This window comes from Pelobates fuscus, chromosome 1, assembly GCF_036172605.1.
Source record: "Pelobates fuscus isolate aPelFus1 chromosome 1, aPelFus1.pri, whole genome shotgun sequence".
Lineage (NCBI taxonomy): Eukaryota > Metazoa > Chordata > Amphibia > Anura > Pelobatidae > Pelobates > Pelobates fuscus.
Genome location: NC_086317.1, coordinates 123,341,657 through 123,364,998, shown reverse-complemented (window position 1 = coordinate 123,364,998; position 23,342 = coordinate 123,341,657). Strand labels below are relative to the sequence as shown.

The following is a 23,342-nucleotide window of genomic DNA, read 5'->3' as shown; positions in this document are numbered from 1 at the left end:
GGGGGGGGGGTACTGTCAGGGTACCTGTAGTCTCTACCTCTGATAAGAGGAGAGACTTAGACGTTTTCCCGTTCAGAAGGGCTGTTCCCTCCGTTCCTCGCGGTCCCTCCGGTCGGTTACACGCCGGCCGCGAGGGATCCACGCCCTTTTATGACGTGACGCTCAGTAGCCGACGTCATGACGCCAAGCCGGCTCGACCTGTCACTCAAACCCTGAACACGAATCAGGACTCGTCGGGGGTGTGATTACCTTCTAGAACCGGGGTATTTAATAGAGCTTGCCGCATTTGCTCATTGCCCTGTCGTGGTTCTAGCCAGTCTAGTCACTCAGTGCTCTTGTATGTCTATTGTCTCTTTGGTTCTGACCCGGCTTGTTTGTATCACTCTGCTTATCTCTGTTATCCTTTGACCCGGCTTGTCTCTCGCTTACCTGTCTTCTCGTTCCCTCGATCTCGGCTTGCCTCTGACCATTCTCTACTTACTCCTTACGTTAAGTCCGGCCATTCTAAGGTCCGGTATACGTACCTACTACACTTTGTACTCTGCGTGTTGAATCCCTGTCCCGATCCTGACAGTTTGTGAGTGTCTGTCAAATCAGCGAGAGTCTGTTTGTCTTTGAGTCTGTGTTTGACTATAAGTGTGTGTCTTTCAATGAGTATCTGTCAGTGTTTGTGTGTCTGTCAGTGTGCGTATGCGTGTGTCTGTCAATTAATGAGTTTGTGTCAGATCAGTGAGTCTGTGTCTGTAAGTGGCGAATGTGTGTTTGTCATTGAGTGTGTGTGTGTGACTGTCAGTGTGTATGCTTAAAGGGACACTATAGGCATCCAGATTTCTTCAGATTATTGAAGTGGTCTGGGTGCAGTGTCCCACTCCCCTTTGACCCTTCAAGTTTAATTATTGCAGTTTCTCAGAACCTTAAGGGGTTAACTGCTTCCCGGTGGTTAGGCGACCAGGGACATCTGCACTGGATTCAGGTAAGTGACTGAAGGAGTTTTAACCCCTTCAGTGCAGAGAAGGAGGGGAGAGGACGAGGGATGAGGGAACTATAGTGCCAGGAAAACTTTCCTGGCACTATAGTATCCCTTTAAAAAGAGTAGGAAAAGGTGGAGTCTAAAGAGGAAGGGGTGGGTTCTTAATCAGAAAGAGATGCCTTGACCGGTAGAAGTGGGGCAAATTTAGATTAGGGGATGCCCAGGTTTAGTTATGCCTAGGGCAGCACCAAAGCAAAATACACGACTGCGTGTCTGTGTGTGTCTGTGAGTGTGTGTGTGACTGAGTGTCTGTATGTGTGTGTATGTGTATCAGCGAGAGTCTTTTTGTCTTTGAGTCTGTGTTTGACTATAAGTGTGTGTCTTTCAATGATTGTCTGTCAGTGTGTGTGTGTGTGTGTGTGTGTGTGTGTCTGCCAATGGATGAGTGTGTGTCAGATCAGTGAGTCTCTGTCAGTGTGCGTGTGTGTGTCTGTCAATGAATGAGTGTGTGTTAGACACACACTCATTCATTGATATAAGCTATTCCCTGCCCTGGAGAGCTCAGTCTGTGCGGTGCCCTCGCTGGGTGCAGATGGGTTATTTTTTTTTACCGTCTGGATATTTGTCATATAGGGCCCAGGGTGGAGGAAGGGGGAGGGGCAATAGGTCCTCCCCCCATTGTCACTTAGGGCCCCCACCCGCTGCTCATGGGTTAAAATGGAGTCGTGGAGCATGGGTGGAGACTCCAGGGGGACGTAATGTAGACCCCTGCTTGTTAATAGATGCCCCACCACAGGGGCATTTATTGGAAGGGGGGGGGGGGGGGCTTTAGCTGCTGCCTGTAGCTGATCACTGTTTAGTAGGGTCAGTGTCCCTTATTTACTAATACAAAGTAATTTTTACTTAGTGTTAGTAAAGTTGGGTCTTTCAGCCTTTTGGTAGGTCCCTAATACCGTAGGAATTAGGGAGCTATGTAGTAAGCGGCTGCAAAATGCAGTCGCAACACGGATCGGAATTTCATTCATTCGATTTAAATTTCGAACCGAACTAATAGTACCAAATGACGTCCTTACACGAATGAACAAACTATACTCATTTGCGCATTGTGAGATCACAGAGGAAAGGGTGAGTATTGTGGGGAAATTTATTTGACCACATGAAGTGGGTCAAAGCTGGTCAAGCATAGGAAAAATACATAAGACATAGTAGTCTCTACTTTAGCTTCGAATGGGTCAGTTGCCTCACTCTCCAGGTTGAAAAAAAACAGGTAAATATTTTTTTTCATATAAATCTGCGTCTTCTTTTTTTTTGCTCTCATACCCACTCCAGGGGACAGTGATCTAACTAATCAGTGTCCTACCCATAGGAATGCTAGAAAAGTGCATTGGGCATGCCTGACAAAGTCACACATGTGCAGATGGAAGAGTTGTTCACCTTGCACATCCTGACAGGGGGAGAAGAGAGGGATTCTGATCAGTTTAATTTATGTAGAGTATACTCCACAGTCGCGTTTCTCCTAATTATTCAATATTTTTGGATAAGCTTTTCAGATAAATTTATATTTTTGGATAATCTTTTAAAATTATTTTTCAGAATATTTAATTGTAAAAATGTTTTGGATAGCTAGACACATAACCTCTGGTGTGATATGATTGGCTGAAAGAATTAGCAGGCATGTTAGCCTAGTTCTCTCTGTCGATTCAAGTATGGATTGAATGGAAATAATGCCAACATGTTAAGTAGGTAATAGCCTGTGTGTGCTGAAAGGAGTTCAATTGTCTGTCTAACCAGTCTCAAAATGTTTGACATGAAACTTTAAAATAGCACTCATAGCAGCTATGTGTGCCATGTCCTAGTTTCCTGCACCTTAAACCACTACACTGAGATATTCAGTGGTTATGGTGCTAACATTGCTCCTATAACAGTGATGTGATTATGCTAATCTATTATCTATTTTTGTCACAACATAAATATAGTTCAAACAAAAACTATAACTATATTGTAATATAGAAAGTAAAACAAAAACATATTGCACTATTTATATTTTACATTTGTGTTTTATATATTGTACAAGTTCATGAAAATGGATAAAAAGTAGAAAACATCAACTTTTAGCATTTTTTTCAAAGTATATACATATACTTTTTCCCCCCAAGTACTACACCTTTCACACTTGTCCATTTGACCTAAATTTAGCAATTTAATTGTTACACATAAATCACAGTTTGGTCAATGAACCCTCCCATTGATATACAAAAAGGCAAAACCATGCAGTTTTTGTGCCATGACTTTTGAGTAAATACCTTTGTGTGTATAACCCTCTGAACTCTTCTGTTCTATTTTCAGGAGAAATAATGCGGGAGACCGTGAAAAGGCTCTGCATGTGATGCTGCAGGTATTGCAGGCTTGTGATCATCCTGCCCCAGACATGTTCTGTCTCTGTGGAAGGATATACAAAGATATGTTTCTGGACTCTGACTGCAAAGATACCAAAAGCAGGAATGATGCCGTTGAATGGTAGGAACCTTCTTATTACATTAAAGTGTGTATGGGCGCAAATGACTTTGTATGATATAGACAGGGTGTGATATTTGTAATCCTCTGCTACTAGCCAGGCATTAAACGTTACCCATCACTGCAAGCCATAACATGCCTTCCAGGGCTTTACTCACTAAAACTGGAAATTTTGAGCCCTGTTATATAATAAATATTAAAAGACGTTGTGGAAGCTTGTACAATAATACCATATACAAATACAGGGGGTGTATATATGTATACACTGATCAGCCACAACATTAAACCACTGACAGGTGAAGTGAAAAACATTTCACTTTAACAAAAAAAGTGAAATGTTATTTATATATATATATATATTGAGAAAGATGCTCAGTGGTCGAAACGTCGGTCGATGTAATTGTTTATTTTTGTGAATTAAAAATCACTATTTAATATGTTTCAAGTCCTGTGAATGCACCCTATAATATTTGGATATATATATATTTATGGATTAATTTTGGTGTCTAGAGTGCCCCTATAAAAACACTCAAAATATATATACACACACTCAACTATATGAATATATATATACAGTTAATACATTGCTAAACACAAATACACACACCAGTCAAGAAATTAGACTTTCTTTTCCCACAGAAATCTCATTTTAACAGTGCTCTCACTACTGCAAGGGATTCTGGGTAGGCATATGCAAATGAACTCAACAAAGAACCACATGTGAGAGCACTGTTAAAGTGAGATTTCTGTGGGAAAAGCAAGTCTACTGGTGTGTATTTGTGTTTAGCAGTGTATTAACTATCCACTTACTGTAGATGGAAGGGGTTTTCATCCACACTTGTTTCCCCACCACAACTCTGTTGGTATTTATATGTATTTATATATCTATTTATTAGGTGTTTATAGGGGCACTCTAGACACCACAATTACCACATCTGGTTGTAGTGGTAATGGTACTAGTAGACTGTGGGCGCTAACTATGTTAAACCTTGTTCATGCACGTCAACAACTAAGGGCCCCATCTATAAACCATCAGGATGTAGTTATTATGAAGCTTAGTCGCCCCTTTTAAATTAAAGTGTTGCTGTCGCTAGTTGAGCATTTGCATTGTCCTTTTACATGATTGTGACTGGGGAAGAAGTAGTGGTTGAATGGGAATAGAGCTCTCCTTACTCATGCCTCAATCTTGAAGTTGCCAGGAGCTACATCATTGCACATGCACAAGCATACAGAGCAATAGTCTGCAATGTCTTGCAAGAAGTCATCTTGCACATGCCCAATGAAAGTCCATCTTTGGTGTCTTGCATGAGTCCATGCCTATCCCATAAACTATTGTGAATGACTGTTGAAATAGAAATGGTAAGATGAAAAAGAGGCTTAAGTTTTTTTTGTTTTTATTTTCCAAAGAAAATCTATTACGTGAAAAGGTTTAATCACTAAATGGTGAACTGAAAACGAAATTTCTAATTTTTGTTCAAATTAGCGAAGCTGTGACAACTGTGACAACTAGCTGAGTTAGGGTCGTGTTCAAAATCAACTATTTTTAACTAAGTCTTGTTTTTCAGTTCATGAGAATTCACTATTTAGTGAATAATGTTGTTTGCTCATCATAAAGAACGTTAAGAAGTCTTTACCTTGTGTTGATAAACGTTATAAACTTTGGGAAGATTTTGAATGAAAAATTAATTGAAATGTTATCTAAACTAGGCTTTTAGTGCCGAGAATTTAGCATCATGACAATGTTAAGTGACTAATGGGAACTCGATCAAATAATATATTTTTATTGTCATTTGATATCACATGTCTTTATTTTACTGTTACCGTATTTGTTATATTTGTAAGATAAAACTACTGAATAAAAGCCATTGTTTCTACCAGGTATTGGAAAGGATTTGAGCTTCAGCCTTCTTTGTACTCTGGAATTAACCTCGCTGTTTTACTTATTGTTGCCGGGCAGCAGTTTGAAACTTCTATAGAGCTCCGAAAAATAGGTAAATAGTAAACTAAATGCAATTGTTGAAATGGAAATTATCCTGCAACGTGTAGCGTTTAAATATTACGTTAATTGTCCGTAGGGCAATATGTTGGTCTATTGCATAGATTTAGAGCCTGCTCTGAAAGAAGGATTTCAGATGCACACTTTCTGCTACTCAAATGTGGAGAGGAGTGCAGATTCCATTTGCAGTGACACAGATCTCTTTTCACCCTCTCCCTTACAACGTTGCTCTACTCACTGAATAGATGTATATTCCCATAAACTATAGTGAGTGACTGCTGATGGGAAATGGCAAAATAAAAAATATGTTGTGGTTTCCTCCCCATAAACGTTAAAAAAAGGAATCACTTATTCAGTAAGCAGACTAAACCCTTACTCAGCTAAGAAAATCCAGCCCAAAGGATTTATTTCGGTTCCATGTGTCTCACCCAGCATCTTCTGCAATTTGTTAAGAGAATGCAAAGTTAAGCGCATAACAGCGACCACACAACACCCACGCCAGTAAGACACAGCCGAGACAAAGTGGCCAAAGAGACAGAACGCTAGGACCCATGCTCGCCACAAGGCATAACACACGAACTCCGTAACCCATAAACGGTTATGCAGTACAACTTGTATACTACTGTTATTTTGTTACTACTGAAAATCTCAAAATAAAGAATGTTATAAAAAAGAAAAAAGAAAAAAAAAGAGATGGTCAAGCAATCGAAGACAGATTGCTGGGTGATGTACATTACAGAGTACCATTGCATTCCCCACAAGACCTAAATAATGTCCTCTCCTGCTCCTATTCCCCCCCCTGTGCACGTACACACTTTTACAAACATACACACACACAAAACCATGTATCATCCTGGGGATTACCTGGAAATGGATTAACAACGGACTATTACTGATCCTGTAATGTAGAATGTTTTTACTAGATATTTTAATCCCACTGAAGCATTTCTTGTTTTAAAACCATAAAAGGTGTACGTCTGAACAGCTTGTTGGGAAGGAAAGGGAGCCTGGAAAAAATGAACAACTACTGGGATGTGGGTCAGTTTTTCATTGTGAGCATGCTGGCTAATGACATCGGAAAAGCTGTACAGGCAGCTGAACGACTATTTAAGCTGAAACCTCCTGTCTGGTAAGTGATCAATGGATCAAGGTAGGAATTAGACTGTTTCCATGCCTAGGCCTCTGTTCATTGTTTTGTTAATAGTATAATAATGTGTATGTGTGGACAATCTACCCTTGAGTGTCCATTTAACTGAACTGAAAGGGACAGTGTAAGCACCAAAACAACTTTAGCTGAATAAAGCAGTTTTGGTGTATAGATGGCTGTGTGTTGAGTTATTTTGAGGGGACAGTAAATTTACACTGTTATACAGTCTGTACACTTACTACTTTACATTGTAGCAGAGTGTCATTTCTTCAGTGTTGTCACATGAAAATATATAATAAAATATTTACAAAAATGTGAGGGGTGTGAGATACTGGATGTAGGCCTAAAGAGGGAAAAGAGGATAGAGAAAAAGAAGGGGAAAATGGAGCAAATATATATATATATATATATATATATATATATATATATATATATATATATATATATATATATATATAAATACTCATTAACAAAATGCCATTATTTAAAAAAATAAAAATAAAAAAAACAAATGCCTCGGTTTAATATTTTTAAAAAAGCTTTTTAAATGATCACAATCTATTAGACAAACGTTTCAAATTATTTAGCTACAAAACTTTCCATAGAATTCCATGGTGACTTCTGGAGATAGCAGATTCTTTTCATTTGAAAGCTTATCAATAAATATATAATGGAGGCCATAGTTTGGTAAAAAAAAATATTTTCAGAAGTTCCAAAATTCAATCAGCATCACCTGCATCAAAGACAGCACTTGACGAGGACATTTGAACCGCTTAGGATTAGGGAGAAGACAAAATATATTCATTGCTCTTCCTGTATCATACATACACCTCGGTTCTCTGTTATTTTTCAGTTGAAATGTATTTTCTACTGCACTAAATTTAGGTTTTTCCTGTAAAGTTTACTGATAACTGCCAATGGCTGATTCAAGAGAGGGACATAACCAGTGACAGCAAGGCCTAGAGACTTATTCCATTATTTGGAAGAGATTGACACATTATACTAAAATGGAAATATAAATTATTGTCGAAGAGTAGATATTCATTATATTCATATTATTTCTATTACATGCTAGGTATTCAACAGGTTGTCTTTATGTTAGGTATTTGAGGTCCGTCGTACAGAATTTGCTGCTTATTCAGCGTTTTAGAAAGCTCAACACAGAACATTCGCCAAGGCAAGAGAGGCTTAACTTCTGGATGGACATCATTGTTGAGGCTACAAAGGAATCAACTAATGGGCTCAGATTTCCAGTAAGTAACTATAAATCCTTAATTTATATTTATTCTCCTTAAATTAACATGATTCACAAAAAAGAAGCAATACATTTAAATTTATTAAAACAATCTAGCCCGAAAGCCAAGCAGGGCCAGTCTTGTAACTCATGCTGCCTGGGTAGGAAAGAACCGCTGACTGTTGTATTCAACGACAACTAACTGCTCGTGTCTATAGGTGTTTTTAATTCTGTGTATTTTGTAAGACAGAGCATCAGGGAACACAGTCTACGAGGGTGACATCGAAAATAGCAATATTATATTTACTAAGTAAAGGACAAGCTTGTTTTTCCCTACTTCATGCAAGTTTCCTGCAAGATTACCAGAAATTGTATTTGTGCATTTCAATGAGGCATTTCTATTTTCTTTTATGTTTTTTTTTCATAATTCATTCACATGTTCAGCATAGTCCTTTCTTAAATGATAAGGCAGACTAATGTCTTACAACTGATTTCTGTATTTTCACCACACACACCTTCTGACATAATATGTTTGAGCAACGGGGTATAAGGTATTATATTCCGTCTTTGTATCCGCATGGGAAGAGGAAGGATGTTGGAAAAACAATGAATAGGTGGGCACACCCAGAACATACAAGCTTAGTAGGGTTACTAGCGTAAAAACCTAAATGTATACAAAATGCACTTTAAGTGATCAGCACTTACCAGCACAAATATGTACAGTTCCAAATATTTTGACATAATATTTTGACATTACTTAAAAATCACCTGTCTTAAGGGGAATAAAATAGATGTGTGGATTTAGTCACACCACTGTTACGTACACTAATTTTAACATGGGAGATAAACATGCAGCACAACACAGTGTGCCAATCCACAGAAAGGTATGGTAGAATAAAAAGGCATGCACCTTGGTCATTTAGCACCTGGGGGATTGCCTGTTGGCATCTCCTCTATTGTGTGTTGCTCCTTCCCCATTGTATATCTCTGGACACACCTTACTCTACCTTATGTGACTGCTCTAAGCCCCTTCACCCTGTGTGTGCGCCTCTGAAAACACCTTATCTCTTGGTGTTTTTCTTAATATATCATAACTCCTTGTGTGTCTCTTCTAACACTCATTAACTCCTTGTCCATCTCTAAACCCTGTACCCCTTGTATGTCTTTGTCTTACCCCCTAAAACTCTTATCCTACTATTATTGAGGCAGAGAAAGAGGGTGGGGATGCTCTGTCCAGTCTGACATGGAAAATAGACAATGTCAAGGCTGGATGTCATATTCCTGTCCCATTCAATCACACTGCCACTTAGAGCTCTAATTACAGAGATGGTAGAGATGCATACAGAGTTTCATTGTTTTGCAGTGGTCCACTTTGTAGTGCTACAGTTAGTGAAAGAGTGGGGTGTGGGGATTGCCTGGGTTATCCTTAGTGTGTATGTATGCAAGTTCCTTAATAATTATGCGATACGAGAAATGTGCAATGCAAGCAATGAATTGCGTCCAAACTCATGGTATGGCAGCTTGCAATGAGCTGATCTGCAGTTATAGTATCCAAGCACACACCGTGCAATATTGTCTATATGCATGCTGACAATCATTTACCTTCAAAATTTACTAAAATTGAAATTGCCCAGAGAATTGCAGATTTTAGACCAAAATAGCAGAGTCAGAAAAGTTGTGAATGTTGGCCTAAAATGTGCAATTCCTTAGTCAATTCCTGGTTTAGAGGATAATCTCTTTTGTCTGCCTCTGCTTTGTAGTACCTTATTGACTTTCCAATCCTATTCTTCAAGCATTTTCACTGAGATTCTGATTTCCTCCAGGTTCTAGTCCTAGAACCTACAAAGGTTTACCAGCCCTCATATGTTTCAATAAACAAGGAGGCGGATGAAAGGACAGTATCACTGTGGCACGTGTCTCCTGTGGAAATGGTAATGTGAAACACAGGTATCACTGAAAACAATGACTAGATTTCCTTTAGAGTGATATACAAAACATGAATCAACAGTGTACAGTCATTAAGGGAAAACACACACAAAATAAAAAATATAATTTGGATTTAACTAGCGCCTGCCTTTGTTTATTGTATAAATTCAAAATTCTGCCCTTCTCCTGAAAGTGTAGGTAGCTGCGAGCACTTCTGAAAGCAAAAATATCGTTTTCTTTGGATTCCATGTCCCTGTAGAGTACATGAATGGTCCTTTTTTTATGCATGTTATTCACGACTTGTTTTCCATTAAAGGTCACTTTTATTATAACAGCTCTTTGTATCAAGGTCTTACCTTAGTTCGTGATGAAATCATGGATAAAATAAAGAACCACTTTAATCCTGCTAGTGACCTGGAATATGTTTGGGTGCGAAGTGAATTAAGCTAGAATTGTTTGTTTTCCTTTCTTCGTGTTATTTCACAGACACTGTAACATACACCTCTTACAGACGGGAGTAGAGTTTCACCCCCCAGATCTGCAGTAAAACAAACCAAATATACTGTTGATAGTCACACACACACACACACACACACACACACGCCAGAGTTTTGTGGCAACTATGCACATGGAAATGTATTAGATCTTAAGATGAGATATCAATAGCAGGCCGAATGGTTTATGCACTAAGCAGTAAACTTAGTTGAGTTTAAAACAAATTGCAAAGTTTAGGCCCCAAAAAATGGTCTGGATAAATTCTGCACCTAATAAGTGATGAGATATAGATGAATGAAGATGGGAGAGTGTCGTTACAGAAATCTATGGGTATTAATTCAAGGAGACACTTTTCTCAGTGAGATAGTATTAAAACGTTGTGAAGCAGAATGATGTCAGAGACGGAAACAAACTGTTTCCAGAAGCTATTGCAAGAGCAAAAGGTGTCTGCTTTAGAATAATTAGGAGCAAATAAAGTGTGGGCTGTCACTCCTAGAAGATAAGTCTGTATGTGATGTTCGAGGAGGAAAAGAGCCAGATTAACTGGTTCCAATGGTTCTCGCATTACATCATGATCTATTTTTGGGTGAATATGTTTACCAAGATTGTCAACACATGAAATCCAATGCTCATTGCTATAAATATTTCATAAGAGTGTGAGCACAGCCATAAGAAATAAAGCCTAGAATTTTGTTGTCATTTCCTTATTATTGTAATCATTCTTTAAACCCCTACTGAACTCTTTCTAGTGAGAGTCTGGACTGTCTGTTATTGACACTTACTATGCAAGAGCTGTAGCAGTACATTTTTCCATTTACCTAATCCATTAAAAATGGGGAGCCCATATCCCTTCTATAACTGGACTTAACGCTTTTCAATACCCATCTTGATCTTTAGCGGACAAGTGGCAGAAAATGGACAGGACAGGGAGTGTGTGGTCTGCACCTCAAGCAGTTGCATACCACAGTAAACGCTCCCTTATGGCTCGGCTCTCACAAATGAGTCAGAACTCAACTGCTGGGACTCTCAACCTGCACACTGGCTCACTGAGTACCAGACCATGAGGCAATGATTGCTGAGGTCTGCACCTGCTTAAGGTGCAGATCACAAGCTCCCCCACTGGACCAACAGGGGCTATAGCCTGTTTTACTGGATAGAGCCATGTAGCACGGGGGCAAGAGAGGGCACACACACACATTGCACACTGACCGCACACAACACACACAAACTTTACACACTGCGGGCAAACGTCTCCCAGCCAGCAGATATTACACATAAACACACCACTCACAACCAGCAGATATCACACATAGACACATTACACAAAGTCTGTACACATCACACACGGCCAACGCACACAAGGGATACATTACAAACAGTTGACGCACACCAAGGATACATTACAAACAGTTGGCGCACACTGTATCCAAAACCTAAATATCTTTTCTTGAGTTGCATATTTTTTGTATACATCTTTTGTACAATGCTATGTATTTAACAAAATGTGACTGCTGTTTGCCCTGTGAAACAGTTGTAATGATCTGGTTTGGGGATTTTGTTTCAGAAAGGGATTCATGAATGGAACTTCACAGCCTCCTCAATAAGAGGCATAAGGTATGCAAAATGTCTTCAGGTGTTTATTCTTGACTAGGTACAAGTGTTTGTATGTTGTGTCTTCTTTTATTAGGACCAGGATTCAACTCTTAGCCAAACAGTATTACACAATTTAGTGTAAATAGCACAATTACAGGAAATACTAAGAGGAAGAACAATTGCAGGAAGAGTTATCGCCTTAAAAGTAGACTTTTATGAGCCACGTACGGAGTTTCTAAATTTGTATACTGCAGGATAACTATAATAATTGCTTGAATGAAAAAGAAAATTGATAAATAATTTAAAAGTGTGTCATAAGTGTGATAGATTGGCAATATATCATGTTATGCCCTGCAGTGCCTTAAGACTTTTAGTTACTTGGGTACTGTATAGTATAATAATGTTAGTGAATTGCATGCTGTAAATAGATTAGTTCTTGATTTATTTTTTTAATTCTGTTTATGTGCCCCTTATATTGAATAAATGTTACATTAGTTTTATCACAACCGAAATATGCATTTTTGTAACAGTGGTGCTGCCGTAGAGACCAAAATGTATACAAAATACAGATTAATCCCTTAGTGACCAGACCGCTTTTCAATTTTCTTACCGTTTGGGACCAGGGCTGATTTTACATTTCTGCTGTGTTTGTGTTTAGCTGTAATTTTCCTCTTACTCATTTACTGTACCCACACATATTATTTACCGTTTTTCTCGCCATTAAATGGTCTTTCTAAAGATACCATTATTTTCATCATATCATATAATTTACTATAAAAAATTTATAAAATATGATGAAAACATTTTAATAAACACACCTTTTCTAACTTTGACCCCTAAAATCTGTTACGCGTCTACAACCGCCAAAAAACACCCATGCTAAATAGTTTCTAAATTTTGTCCTGAGTTTAGAAATACCCAAATGTTAATATATTCTTAGCTTTTTTTGGAAAGTTATAGGGCTATAAGTACAAGTAGTACTTTGCTATTTCCAAACCATTTTTTCCCCCAAAAAATTATCGCAAGTTACATTGTAACACTGATATCTGTCAGGAATCCCTGAATAACCCTTCACATGTATATATTTTTTAAAAGAAGACAACCTAAAGCATGGGTCCTCAAACTCCGGCCCCCCAGATGTTGCTGAACTACAACTCCCATGATTCTCTGGCTATCTATGTAATTCAAAGAATCATGGGAGTTGTAGTTCAGCAACATCTGGGGGGGGCGGAGTTTGAGGACCCATGACCTAAGGTATTAAACTTGGGGTATTTTGACTCTTTTCATGCAATCATTTTACCACCAATCTATGCCAAATTAAAAAAAATAAAAAATGTAAGAATACACGTACTGAGAATTTTATGGGGTTACTGCCAAAGAACACCCCAATATGTGTTCAGCAACATCTCCTGAGTACAGTGATACCCCCATGTATAGGTGTGTCAGGTTCTCTGGCGGCTAAAATACCTTATTTGGAGGGTATGCATTCCAGTTTTCTAACTTGGAATTTTCACAGCTGGTCATCATGCACCCATGTCCTATTTGGGACATTTTTGGAGCCGGCCAATGTAATTTACCCCCATCAAACCATATATTTTTGAAAAGTAGACAGCCCAGGGTATTTAATATGGGGTATGACCAGTCCATTTATATTTGTTTGTGTGTGAAAAAACTAAATTGAACGCTAATTTTGGCCAGTGTTTGTGACTAAGTGGATACTAAAAAAGACTGAACATACCCCATTTGCAATACCTTGGGTTGTCTTCTTTTGCAAATGGTATGCCATCATGGGGGTAATTCTTATTCCTGGGCCACCATACGCTCTCAAAAGCAACATAACAAATCTGGCAAATTTCAATGTGAAAAAATGACCTTATATTTGACCCTGCAACTTGATCGCTTCCAGCGCTCTAATTAGCCGTTGACGTATCCGGTACGTCTGCGGTCCTTAAGGACCGTTTTTTGTCGGAAGTACCTGATACGTCCTTGGTCACTAAATGGTTAAAGAACACAAGGCTCCTTAAAAAATAAGTGATAGTGCTTTGATCTAAATACTCACAATATATCTACTTTATAACAAATAAAAAGTATTATTAAAGTGGCATTGCTATCCAAAATCGCCGCAAATTTATACTGTCATGTGGTCACCTCTAAAGGGCCAGCTAAAGCTGGGGATGGGGTGGGGTTCTCAACCCAAAGGAAATCTGGTCTGGACTCGAATTTATATATTTTTTTAAATGGGAATTAGGGGCACACCTGGGATATGCATTTTTCAGCAGTGGTGTTGCTGTAGAGGCCAAAAGTTATACAAAATACAGATTAAGGAACAGCGCAGACACAAAAATATAGTTTTACATTTTACAAGGCTATTTGAAATCACATATCTCAAAAAAAAGAAAATATGGGGATTCACTTCCTTCAAATGGCCATATTCTGTGAAGCCCACCACTATGCCACAGTACCCCAATATCTGTAGGGTGGTGTGGCCTAACATAATATGGTCAAGGCTATTGCAATATTTCAGCTTACCAGACCCTTTATCAAGCCCTGATAAAGGTTCTGCTGAATCAAAATGTTGCCTTTCTTTTGTGCGGAATAATAACTCCTATCCCTTACCCATTTATTTCCTTATTCTTGTATGGCCTTATGATATTGGAGACAGTGCTACAGATAGTTTGGAGCAGGTTGACTTGTATTAGTTGCTGTTATGAGTCTTGTTCTTAATTGTTTAACGAATACCCATAATACCGATACTCACAAAGTACACCAGATTTCTGACTATCTCCATTTCCTTTGGGCAGCATATCAAAGTTTGACGAACGATGTTGCTTCCTGTACGTTCACGACAATTCTGACGATTTCCAGATCTATTTTTCTACAGAGGATCAATGCAACAGGTTGGTGCTTTTGGTTTTTACACTTGACTCCTTTTTATGTGGTGGCATAATAATTAAGATTTTAATTTATGGGGAATCTTATTCCTCTGAAACAAATTATATTTAACTGGGCTGTTAGTTTAAAATATTTAATAGTTAAAAAATGTTTGAAGACTATAAACACACTGAACCTGTGAATGTCCCTTCTTTATATCCCGTGGCTTCAGGATTTAATTAATCTGGTCAGTCTTAATTATTAATGGAGCAAAATGTGACATAATTATTTCTGTGCAGGATTTTCAAAGTCAACTGTAATATGAGTGATGTTCGTATTGTAATTTATAAACTTTGTGACAATTTCGCCAGCACTGCATTTATTCCTATTGAATGTGAATGTCACTAACACAATGAACCTACTGGCATTATAAAAATGCAAAAATCGGTTTAATGATTGTTGTTTTCCAAATGTTCTATTTTCATATTTAGAATGATCGTTTGGTTTAAAATGCTATCCTAAGTGATAGTGATGTAAAGTAGGGTTTTGTACAAGTCAGTCAGACTATCTCATGTAATAAATTATGTGAGCTCTGCAAGACTAGTTAATGACAGCTATCCCGTTTAAACCTTTGTGCTTTATTATAGACGTTCCAGTTTCAAAATCTGTTTTTTAAAACTGTCCAGTTGCTGACTGATGCTCATTCAAGTTTGTGTCAGCAATTCAGTGTATGACCCGGCAGTGTAATAGTTATACTCCATCAGGTCCTGAAAGTTACCCAGTTTAGCATCAGTCTTTACATTGTATGGTCTGGGAATGGGAAGTCCTTTTCAGAACTTCCTGTCCATTGGAACCACGACAGATATCTGTTGGCACAATGTCAGTGATGAGTTTATTTGTGTATGGCACCTTGGACATCCATGGGAAAGCTTCTGAAAAATAGATCTAGGTGAACGTGTTTTTCACACCAGTGTCAGTAGAGTAGCAGCACAGTCAGCACTCTTTGTGACAATAGTAACACAAACAATAATGAGCTTTTCCCATGGAACTCATAACAGGGCAGCCCGTCAATAGTAGAATGCATGCCATCCTATGAGGTTGTTTAGTTATGCCCTGTGCTAAATACATAGGTTTTCCAGCAAGAGATTGTCTACCTTGCATAGCAGCAAAGTGTATTCTGAAACACAGGCACCTTTTTTTTGCCTTGCAGGTTTAAGGGAATACTTGATAAGGGATGACAAATTTAGGACTGAAAATGTTTCTTTTCCAAATTGTGTGTCTTGCTAGCCTTACATCATTTTAATCTCAGGTAGTGAAATGTTCTAAACTGTGGGGTTATTCTCTAAACCACAAATTGCAAAATCACAGAAACTGATGCTAAATTGCAATTTGGATAAACCCTAATGACAAGTCAGTTTAAATTAAGGCATTTCCCCTTATCTGCAATAGCATTTTGAAGCAGTTCCTTGTCTGGTATACAAAGTATAGGAACTCAAAGATCTACAAAGCATCAAATTGCCCCAAATCTTGGCAGTCAGAGTATTCAGAGATTTCTGATCACCTACGTTTTTATAGAAATGAAAACAACAGGTGAGCGAAGTTGTATCTATTTATTTTTTAAAGGAACACTATAGTGCGCTACAGTACCCCTCTCCCTTACTCTGTATAGGTTTCCCCTCCACTGTGTACCATACAAATTAGGGAAATAATTACTTATCTTTTTCCAACGCAAAGGCTCCCTCGGCATTGCTCATCTCGCCACCTCCTGCGACATTGACTAGATATGGCCTCTTCTGCAATGGTTTAATCCAATGTTGGGGACGTGATGCGCATGCGCGCGTGCATCCAAGCTAACCCCATAATAAAGCATTATATTCAATGCTTTATTATAGGCTTTCACATCACATGACCAAGTTTATTGGGTCAGTGCCATGGAAACTCTTCTTGTTGCTGTCAGGAAAGCAGCCAGTAAAGGTGTTTTTAGCCCTGCGATGTAAACATTGCCACAAAAAAAGCTGTAATGTTTAATATTGCAGAGTTAAAATGACAGCGCCACTGCACCCACACCACATCACTGAAAAACAAGCATATACAAACATAGGCCGAAGTCAATCCCGGGTAACCAAACCAGGGTCAGTACGAGAACTACCCAGTCTCTTCTTCCCTTTTTCCATGATGTGGAAAAATAACTAATTATATGTTGTGGTCCAGTGTTCCCTCTAACAATAAAAAAGAGACCTGCAGAATTGTTTCCTCTTACCCCTCTCCTGATGTTTGATGGATTTAGTTAACCCCATGTGTCATGGCTACTGGATATTAGATGTCATCTTCCCAATTATAGAGCCTGAACCACTGCTTTTGTACTATAAATGTTCCGAAATATATTTGGATATTATCAGTCGGCTGACAACCAGAGAGACGAAGCAAAGCAACTTCAGAGGCAGAACGACTGGACAACTAGAACTCTGGCACGTGCACATGTTCTGCTCATGCAAACACCCAGCACACCTGCCAAAGAACAAGGTCATCTCTCTTTGAAACTATGCCTAACATAATAAAATAGTGACAGTAAGGGTTTAAAGGGACACTCCACTGCCAATATACTGGGACTTTCTGTGACTGTCCAATCACGGACTTCTCAATGCAGCTCAATGAGAAGTCGTTTCAAGGCAGATGTTCTGAGCAATTGCTGCCTCTTGAGTTTAGCTACAGTGAGCTAACCAAACCAGGAAGTAACTTGACCAGTTAATCGCTTGAAAGCCAGGGGTGCAACTAGGTTAATTTATAAAAGAGTACATTTCTATTGAAATCTGCAGTTTTTGTAAAATAGGAAAAAAAGAGGATGCACTCTTGACACATAAAGCTTTTCAGCAAGTTAAAGTGCCTAAGGGGCCTGGAGTGTCCACCTAACTTAACAATAGAACCATAGCAATAAGTGGAGTCTGAGTTATCACACTATGTCATCCAGGCTTCCATTTTTACTTCACTTGATGCATGGAAGATGAGGGCTTAAATTATTAATGGGGCCCAAAAGTCCCCATACGGTTTCCATATTCTGTGTGTGGTGGGTTAAAATAATGCAGTAAATGGGATCTCCTGTGCCATTTTGCTACTTTGTGTAATATATATATATATGCCCTTTATTTCTCTGGATGCTTTCTCAGTCGGGGAGATTTGTAAAATGGTGTAAAGTACCAAACTTGGGGCAATCAAAATGGAACAAATGATACCTAACCTTTCACATCTTTATTATACATTATTTTGAGAAGGCTACACTTTGATAATTTTGATAAATCTTCCCAGGTGTAACAGCTTTCCAGTAATGATGTAACTGTGTTTTTGTTTCTTTATTTTATTTTATTTCTTTATTTATTTTTTTAAAGTGCTGCCACATTTTATTAAGTGTTCTTGCATAGCAAGACCACTTAATATTATCTCACATATATATTATTATTATAGCCAAATTTACCACCCTAACTCCTCCCACAGTTTTTACACTACATAGACAGTAATATACTGAAACGTGCGGATTGTTCCCGATTGGTGTGCTATTACTTTGTGGAACGTTTCGCTGAATGGTTCACAGAATATCGCCGTTTTTGTGGCAAAATTGGTCCCATAGGAATGAATGGCAAAATGTTCAAAACTAAGTCCTGCTAAGTCCTGATAGTTTTCACAATATGACCATTTGTTTGCAACTCACACCGTCCATTGACATTCATTGAAACTCCACTTTAGCCAGCTCAAACTTGAAGGGCAATATCTAAACTGTGACTGTGCCTTCATTTTTAATATTTCAGAGACATACAATGCATCAAAATGTAGGTCTGGGTCTTGTGATTCTCTTCGCTGTAGGATTTATAAAATATGACCGTTTGAAGATGGCAACCGCCAGTGCAGTGAGCAATTTGGAGCAGTTTGTTTTTAACCGCTCTTCTCTGCCCTATTTGAAATCTATTAGTTCCTGTTGGCAGTTGGTGGAATGTTCGAGGGATTTGAAAGTTCTTCTCTGCCCTTGCTGTAGAGTGAGTGAACCACACTCCAACCTTTCCACACTTACTCCCGCCACTCCAACCAGTTACTCCGCCCACTCCAGTTGTAGACTACTGGTGGAGGCAAGAACACTTCACACAATTTCCCCAGAAATTGTAGCTTTTCTAGTTATTAACTACTACAATTGACAAAGACATCCTTAGCAAATGTAGCATTTGCTCTCTCTCGCATTGGGAAATCTCTCACTATGTTTCACCCTTAAAACACATCTATTCAAAATTGTGAGGACCTCTAAAGACAAGAGGATTTACATAAATGTTCTCAATCACAATACATTACGATACATCTTGGGCCATTACTACCATTACTACAATTTTCAAAATTATCCCCATAGTGAGTCACTAAAGAAAGAAATTCATATAAAAAAATATATAGCAAACTCTGAAAATCATGCAAAAGCATAATTAAACAGTTAAAATGGTTCAAACTAATTTTACCTGTCCCATACCCTTAATTTCTCAAAAAATACTTTCTATAGAAAACCATATTAAAAGGCCTGCCTAGTCAGCACCCTATTCATATAGATACTATACTATACTTTCATTATTAATATTTATACAGTGCCAGCAAATTCCTCAGCACTGCACATTGGATGAACAGAACATATGTGCTAATTATGGCCTAATGGCTATAAGGTGTGACAAGAATGCACCATTTACCCCTTTAGTGAACCTCACTAAACTTGTTAAAAGACCATACATTATTATTATTTTATTATTTATATAGCGCCATCAAATTCTGTAGCGCTGTACAATGGGTAGACTAACAGACATGTAATTGTAACAAGACAACTGGACGTACAGGAACAGAGGGGTAGAGGGCCCTGCTCCACAAGCTTACATTCTAGAGGGAGTGGGATATAGTGACACAGAGGGTAAAAGTAGGGGTATGAAGTAGGTTTGAGGGCTTAGTAGGTAATTTTTGACAGTTGCAGGAGAGGAGTCATGGAGGGTGGGGGATGAAAACCTGCTAACAGTTTAATTCATATGCTTTCTTGTTGTAGAGAAAGCAAGTAACTAACTAAGAACCTCCCGGCACTTTATCGGAATACAACTCACTGCTACGTTTTATGGTTGGTAGAACTCTGATACGAGCTGAGCTCCACAGATTGGTTGAGCACTTGATATAACCCCATTATTACTCATATACTGATTGTCGCACAGTGTCTGAGCATACTATCTGTCCTATATTATTGATCTGTAGATCTCTTCCAGCTACCATTAAAATGTCTGTTTAACATTGACAGGTTTTGCACTCTTGTGAAGGAGATTATCACGGATGTTGTGGGCAGCACAGTGGAACTGGAAGGAGAGGCAGATGGAGATACATTAGAGGTATATCTAGATACAGCATCTTTATGCACCTCTTATCTTCGTTGCTGTGTTTATTATGGTGTTTGCTGTGCCTATACTTTCTGTGTATTTCTCATTCTAACCTCTCTTAGTGCCTTTCCTTCTGTATCCATTAATTGTCTGGGTGGCCTTTTGCTCATTCCCAATACTTGTAAAAAGTGTAAGAAGCGAACTAATAGCTGCTACACGGTTTTATTACCAAGATTCATTGAATACTATCCATTGTCATTGAGTGAGCTTTACCGCTTGGAAATATTGCATTATTTACGTAGGCCACCTACGTTGTGTGCTTTGTGATATACAATCTGAGATGTTAAAATATATCTGGCACTGTCCTACTATAGACATATTCAAACATTCCTGATGGCTGTCAATGAATTCTTCATAGAACATGTTTAAATACTTCACCGGGGCCATATTTTAGCTTAATACAAACTTTTTATGTAAAAAATGTGACATTCTTTGCAACAATTGCTCATTTCAGCATCCTTTATGACAGCTTTACTGCTTAATTAAAGCAAATCAGAAGTTCTAGGTTCTTGTAATCAGTCCTGTGTATCCAAGGACGTGTCCCACTGATCAGTGGATCTGCCAGATCTACCTGCTCTCAAGTGACAACAGTTGATCCTCTAGAGAACATCTTAAAATTTGTAATTATTAAATGGAAGGCAAGGATCCTGTCACATAAAGAGTGATATGATGAGCTAATTGCATTTTGTAAAACTTGTAAACATGGTTAATTACACTCTGCTCAAAGAGTCCTGTCACTGTGAATTCTTGCCTCATGATAGAATTGAGCTAGATTTTTTTTATATTTGGAAATCCAAACTCTATAGTTAGTGCTTGGTTAGTTAAAAGACAAATAAGCATGTTAACTACAATAAATAGCAAAACTGATAATAAACCAATTACACATGTGCAAAGCCTGAAATGTATGGTTAAAGGTACATTAAAGGGATACTGTGGTGCCAGGAATACAAAGCTGTATTCCTGGCACTACCGATCCCTCTGCCTCCCCCACTCCCTTGTAATGTTTTACATTCAGCACTAGGTGCAAAAGGGACACAGCACCCAGACCATTTCAATGAGCTGAAGTGGTCTGGGTGCCTATTGTGTCCCTTTAAAGACACACAGACTGCAAATATCTATAGGGAACACAACAGGTTAATGACGCAAGGGTCACAAATGCACCTGGCTGACTATAATCTTCATCTTGTGATGTAGTGGGAGAGACCACAAATGCACCAGCTGTTTAATTTTTTTTTTACATTAATCTTGCAATATTGGTATTTTGAGCTCCACATCCCCGGATTAAGATTAAAGTCTAAATCCTGAGTAAGATCCGGTTTTAGGACAATAACATTTTCTGACTTTGGAATTACCAGCAGTTAAATAGTCTGTGAATTTGGATTGTGAATTCCAGATAAAACTCTGAAAACATTATCAATCAGTTACCGAAGCTTTAAAGGGGTATACACGTGTAATTCCAACAGGACTATTTTGGCCTACATTTTGCAAGTAGGTTTATTAACATACCACAAACTGCTGTTTAATGGGCTTCTGTTCACCATGTCCTCAAAAAGCAAATACCCCTTATCAACAAATCTCAAATCAGTTTAATCAATGATTATTTGTATCCCAATCTGTAAAAGGTTTGTTTTGTACATATTCCTGACACTGCTGTTCTGTTTCCAGTATGAATATGATTATGATGAAAATGGAGACAGAGTTATTCTGGGTAAAGGCACATATGGAGTGGTATATGCAGGCCGAGATCTAAGCAATCAGGTCCGAATAGCAATCAAAGAAATACCAGAGAGGGACAGCAGGTGAGTCTTATCTATAATAAAAAATGTTTGTTAGGTAAAACGTGCAGCTTCATCTGTTGCTGTAAATGGAGTCTCTAATTCCAAAAATACGTAGTTTCGTATATAATTATTTAAAAATCTCAAAAATTTTTTTTAAAAAAAAACCATGTAGAAATGCTGGTGCTTTAAGCTTGTCAGCAGTTCAAATGCAACAATCCCTGACCTAGTACATATATAGGGCTTGATGCAAGAATAGGCAAGTGACTAAAATCGCTAATGTTTTTCAAACAATTTTAAAGAAGAACTATATATATTCTCAGACGTTTGTACAATCTAATGTAATGTAAGTAACCCATTGTTAGCTATGGAGGGTGCTACTTTACATTTTTGTTTTAAAACTGAACTGTAACTTTCCTGGAAGGTATAACTCCTTGATTCCTAACCCCAGGAAAGTAGTGACGCAAAGGTTAGCAACAATCTTGCCTGGAAATTATAGACCTGTGTGCTTAACTTCTGTGGCTGGTAAAATATTTGAAAGGTTATTAAGGGATAATATTCAAGAATTCCTTGAGAAGAACATGGTTATCAGCAAAAATCAGCACGGTTTTATGAAGCACAGGTCATGTCAAACTAACTTGATTGCGTTCTACGAAGAAGTAAGCAGAAGTATAGATCAGGGTGTTGCAGTGGATGTGATCTATTTGGATTTTGCCAAGGCATTTGATACAGTTCCACACAACAGATTAGTGTTCAAACTCAAAGAAATTGGGCTAGATGAAAATGTTTGTTCTTGGGTAGAACATTGGCTTAGAAACCGAGTACAAAGAGTTGTTGTTAATGGTAAATTTTCAAGCTGGACAGAGGTTGCAAGTGGTGTCCCTCAGGGGTCTGTTCTGGTACCCCTTCTATTTAACATGTTTATAAATGATCTTGAAGACAGCATTGAAAGTCATGTTTCAGTGTTTGTAGATTACACAAAACTCTGTAAAATAATACAATGTGAGCAAGATATTACTTTGCTGCAGATGGATTTAGATAGACTGGGGGACTGGGCACTCAAATGGCAGATTAAATTTAATGTTGAAAAATGCAAAGTTATGCACTTCGGCGTAAAGAATACTCAAGCAACGTATACCCTTAATGGAAGCAAATTAGGGATAACAACACACGAAAAGGACTTGGGAATTGTTATAGACAACAAACTATGCAACAATGTGCAATGTCAATCCGCAGTGGCCAAGGCCAGTAAGGTATTGTCATGCATGAAAAAGGGCATTCATTCTCGGGATGAGAATATCATTTTGCCTCTTTATAAATCACTGGTAAGACCGCATATTGAATATGCTGTGCAATTTTGGGCACCTGTTCTAAAGAAGGATATTA

At 38.2% G+C, this 23,342-nt stretch overlaps 1 protein-coding gene across 2 annotated transcripts in view; it reads left to right on the top strand.

Moving 5' to 3' along the window:
• MAP3K15 (mitogen-activated protein kinase kinase kinase 15) overlaps window positions 1–23,342 on the top strand; it is a 169,087-nt gene that overhangs the window by 114,603 nt on the left and 31,142 nt on the right. For both annotated transcript variants that reach the window (XM_063450192.1, XM_063450193.1), the window contains exons 7-15: window positions 3,317–3,487; window positions 5,363–5,475; window positions 6,450–6,609; window positions 7,730–7,880; window positions 9,685–9,792; window positions 11,847–11,896; window positions 14,677–14,772; window positions 20,046–20,133; window positions 21,847–21,980. In XM_063450192.1, the coding sequence (XP_063306262.1) occupies window positions 3,317–3,487; window positions 5,363–5,475; window positions 6,450–6,609; window positions 7,730–7,880; window positions 9,685–9,792; window positions 11,847–11,896; window positions 14,677–14,772; window positions 20,046–20,133; window positions 21,847–21,980 (1,071 nt within the window). The remainder of the gene's footprint in view (window positions 1–3,316; window positions 3,488–5,362; window positions 5,476–6,449; window positions 6,610–7,729; window positions 7,881–9,684; window positions 9,793–11,846; window positions 11,897–14,676; window positions 14,773–20,045; window positions 20,134–21,846; window positions 21,981–23,342) is intronic.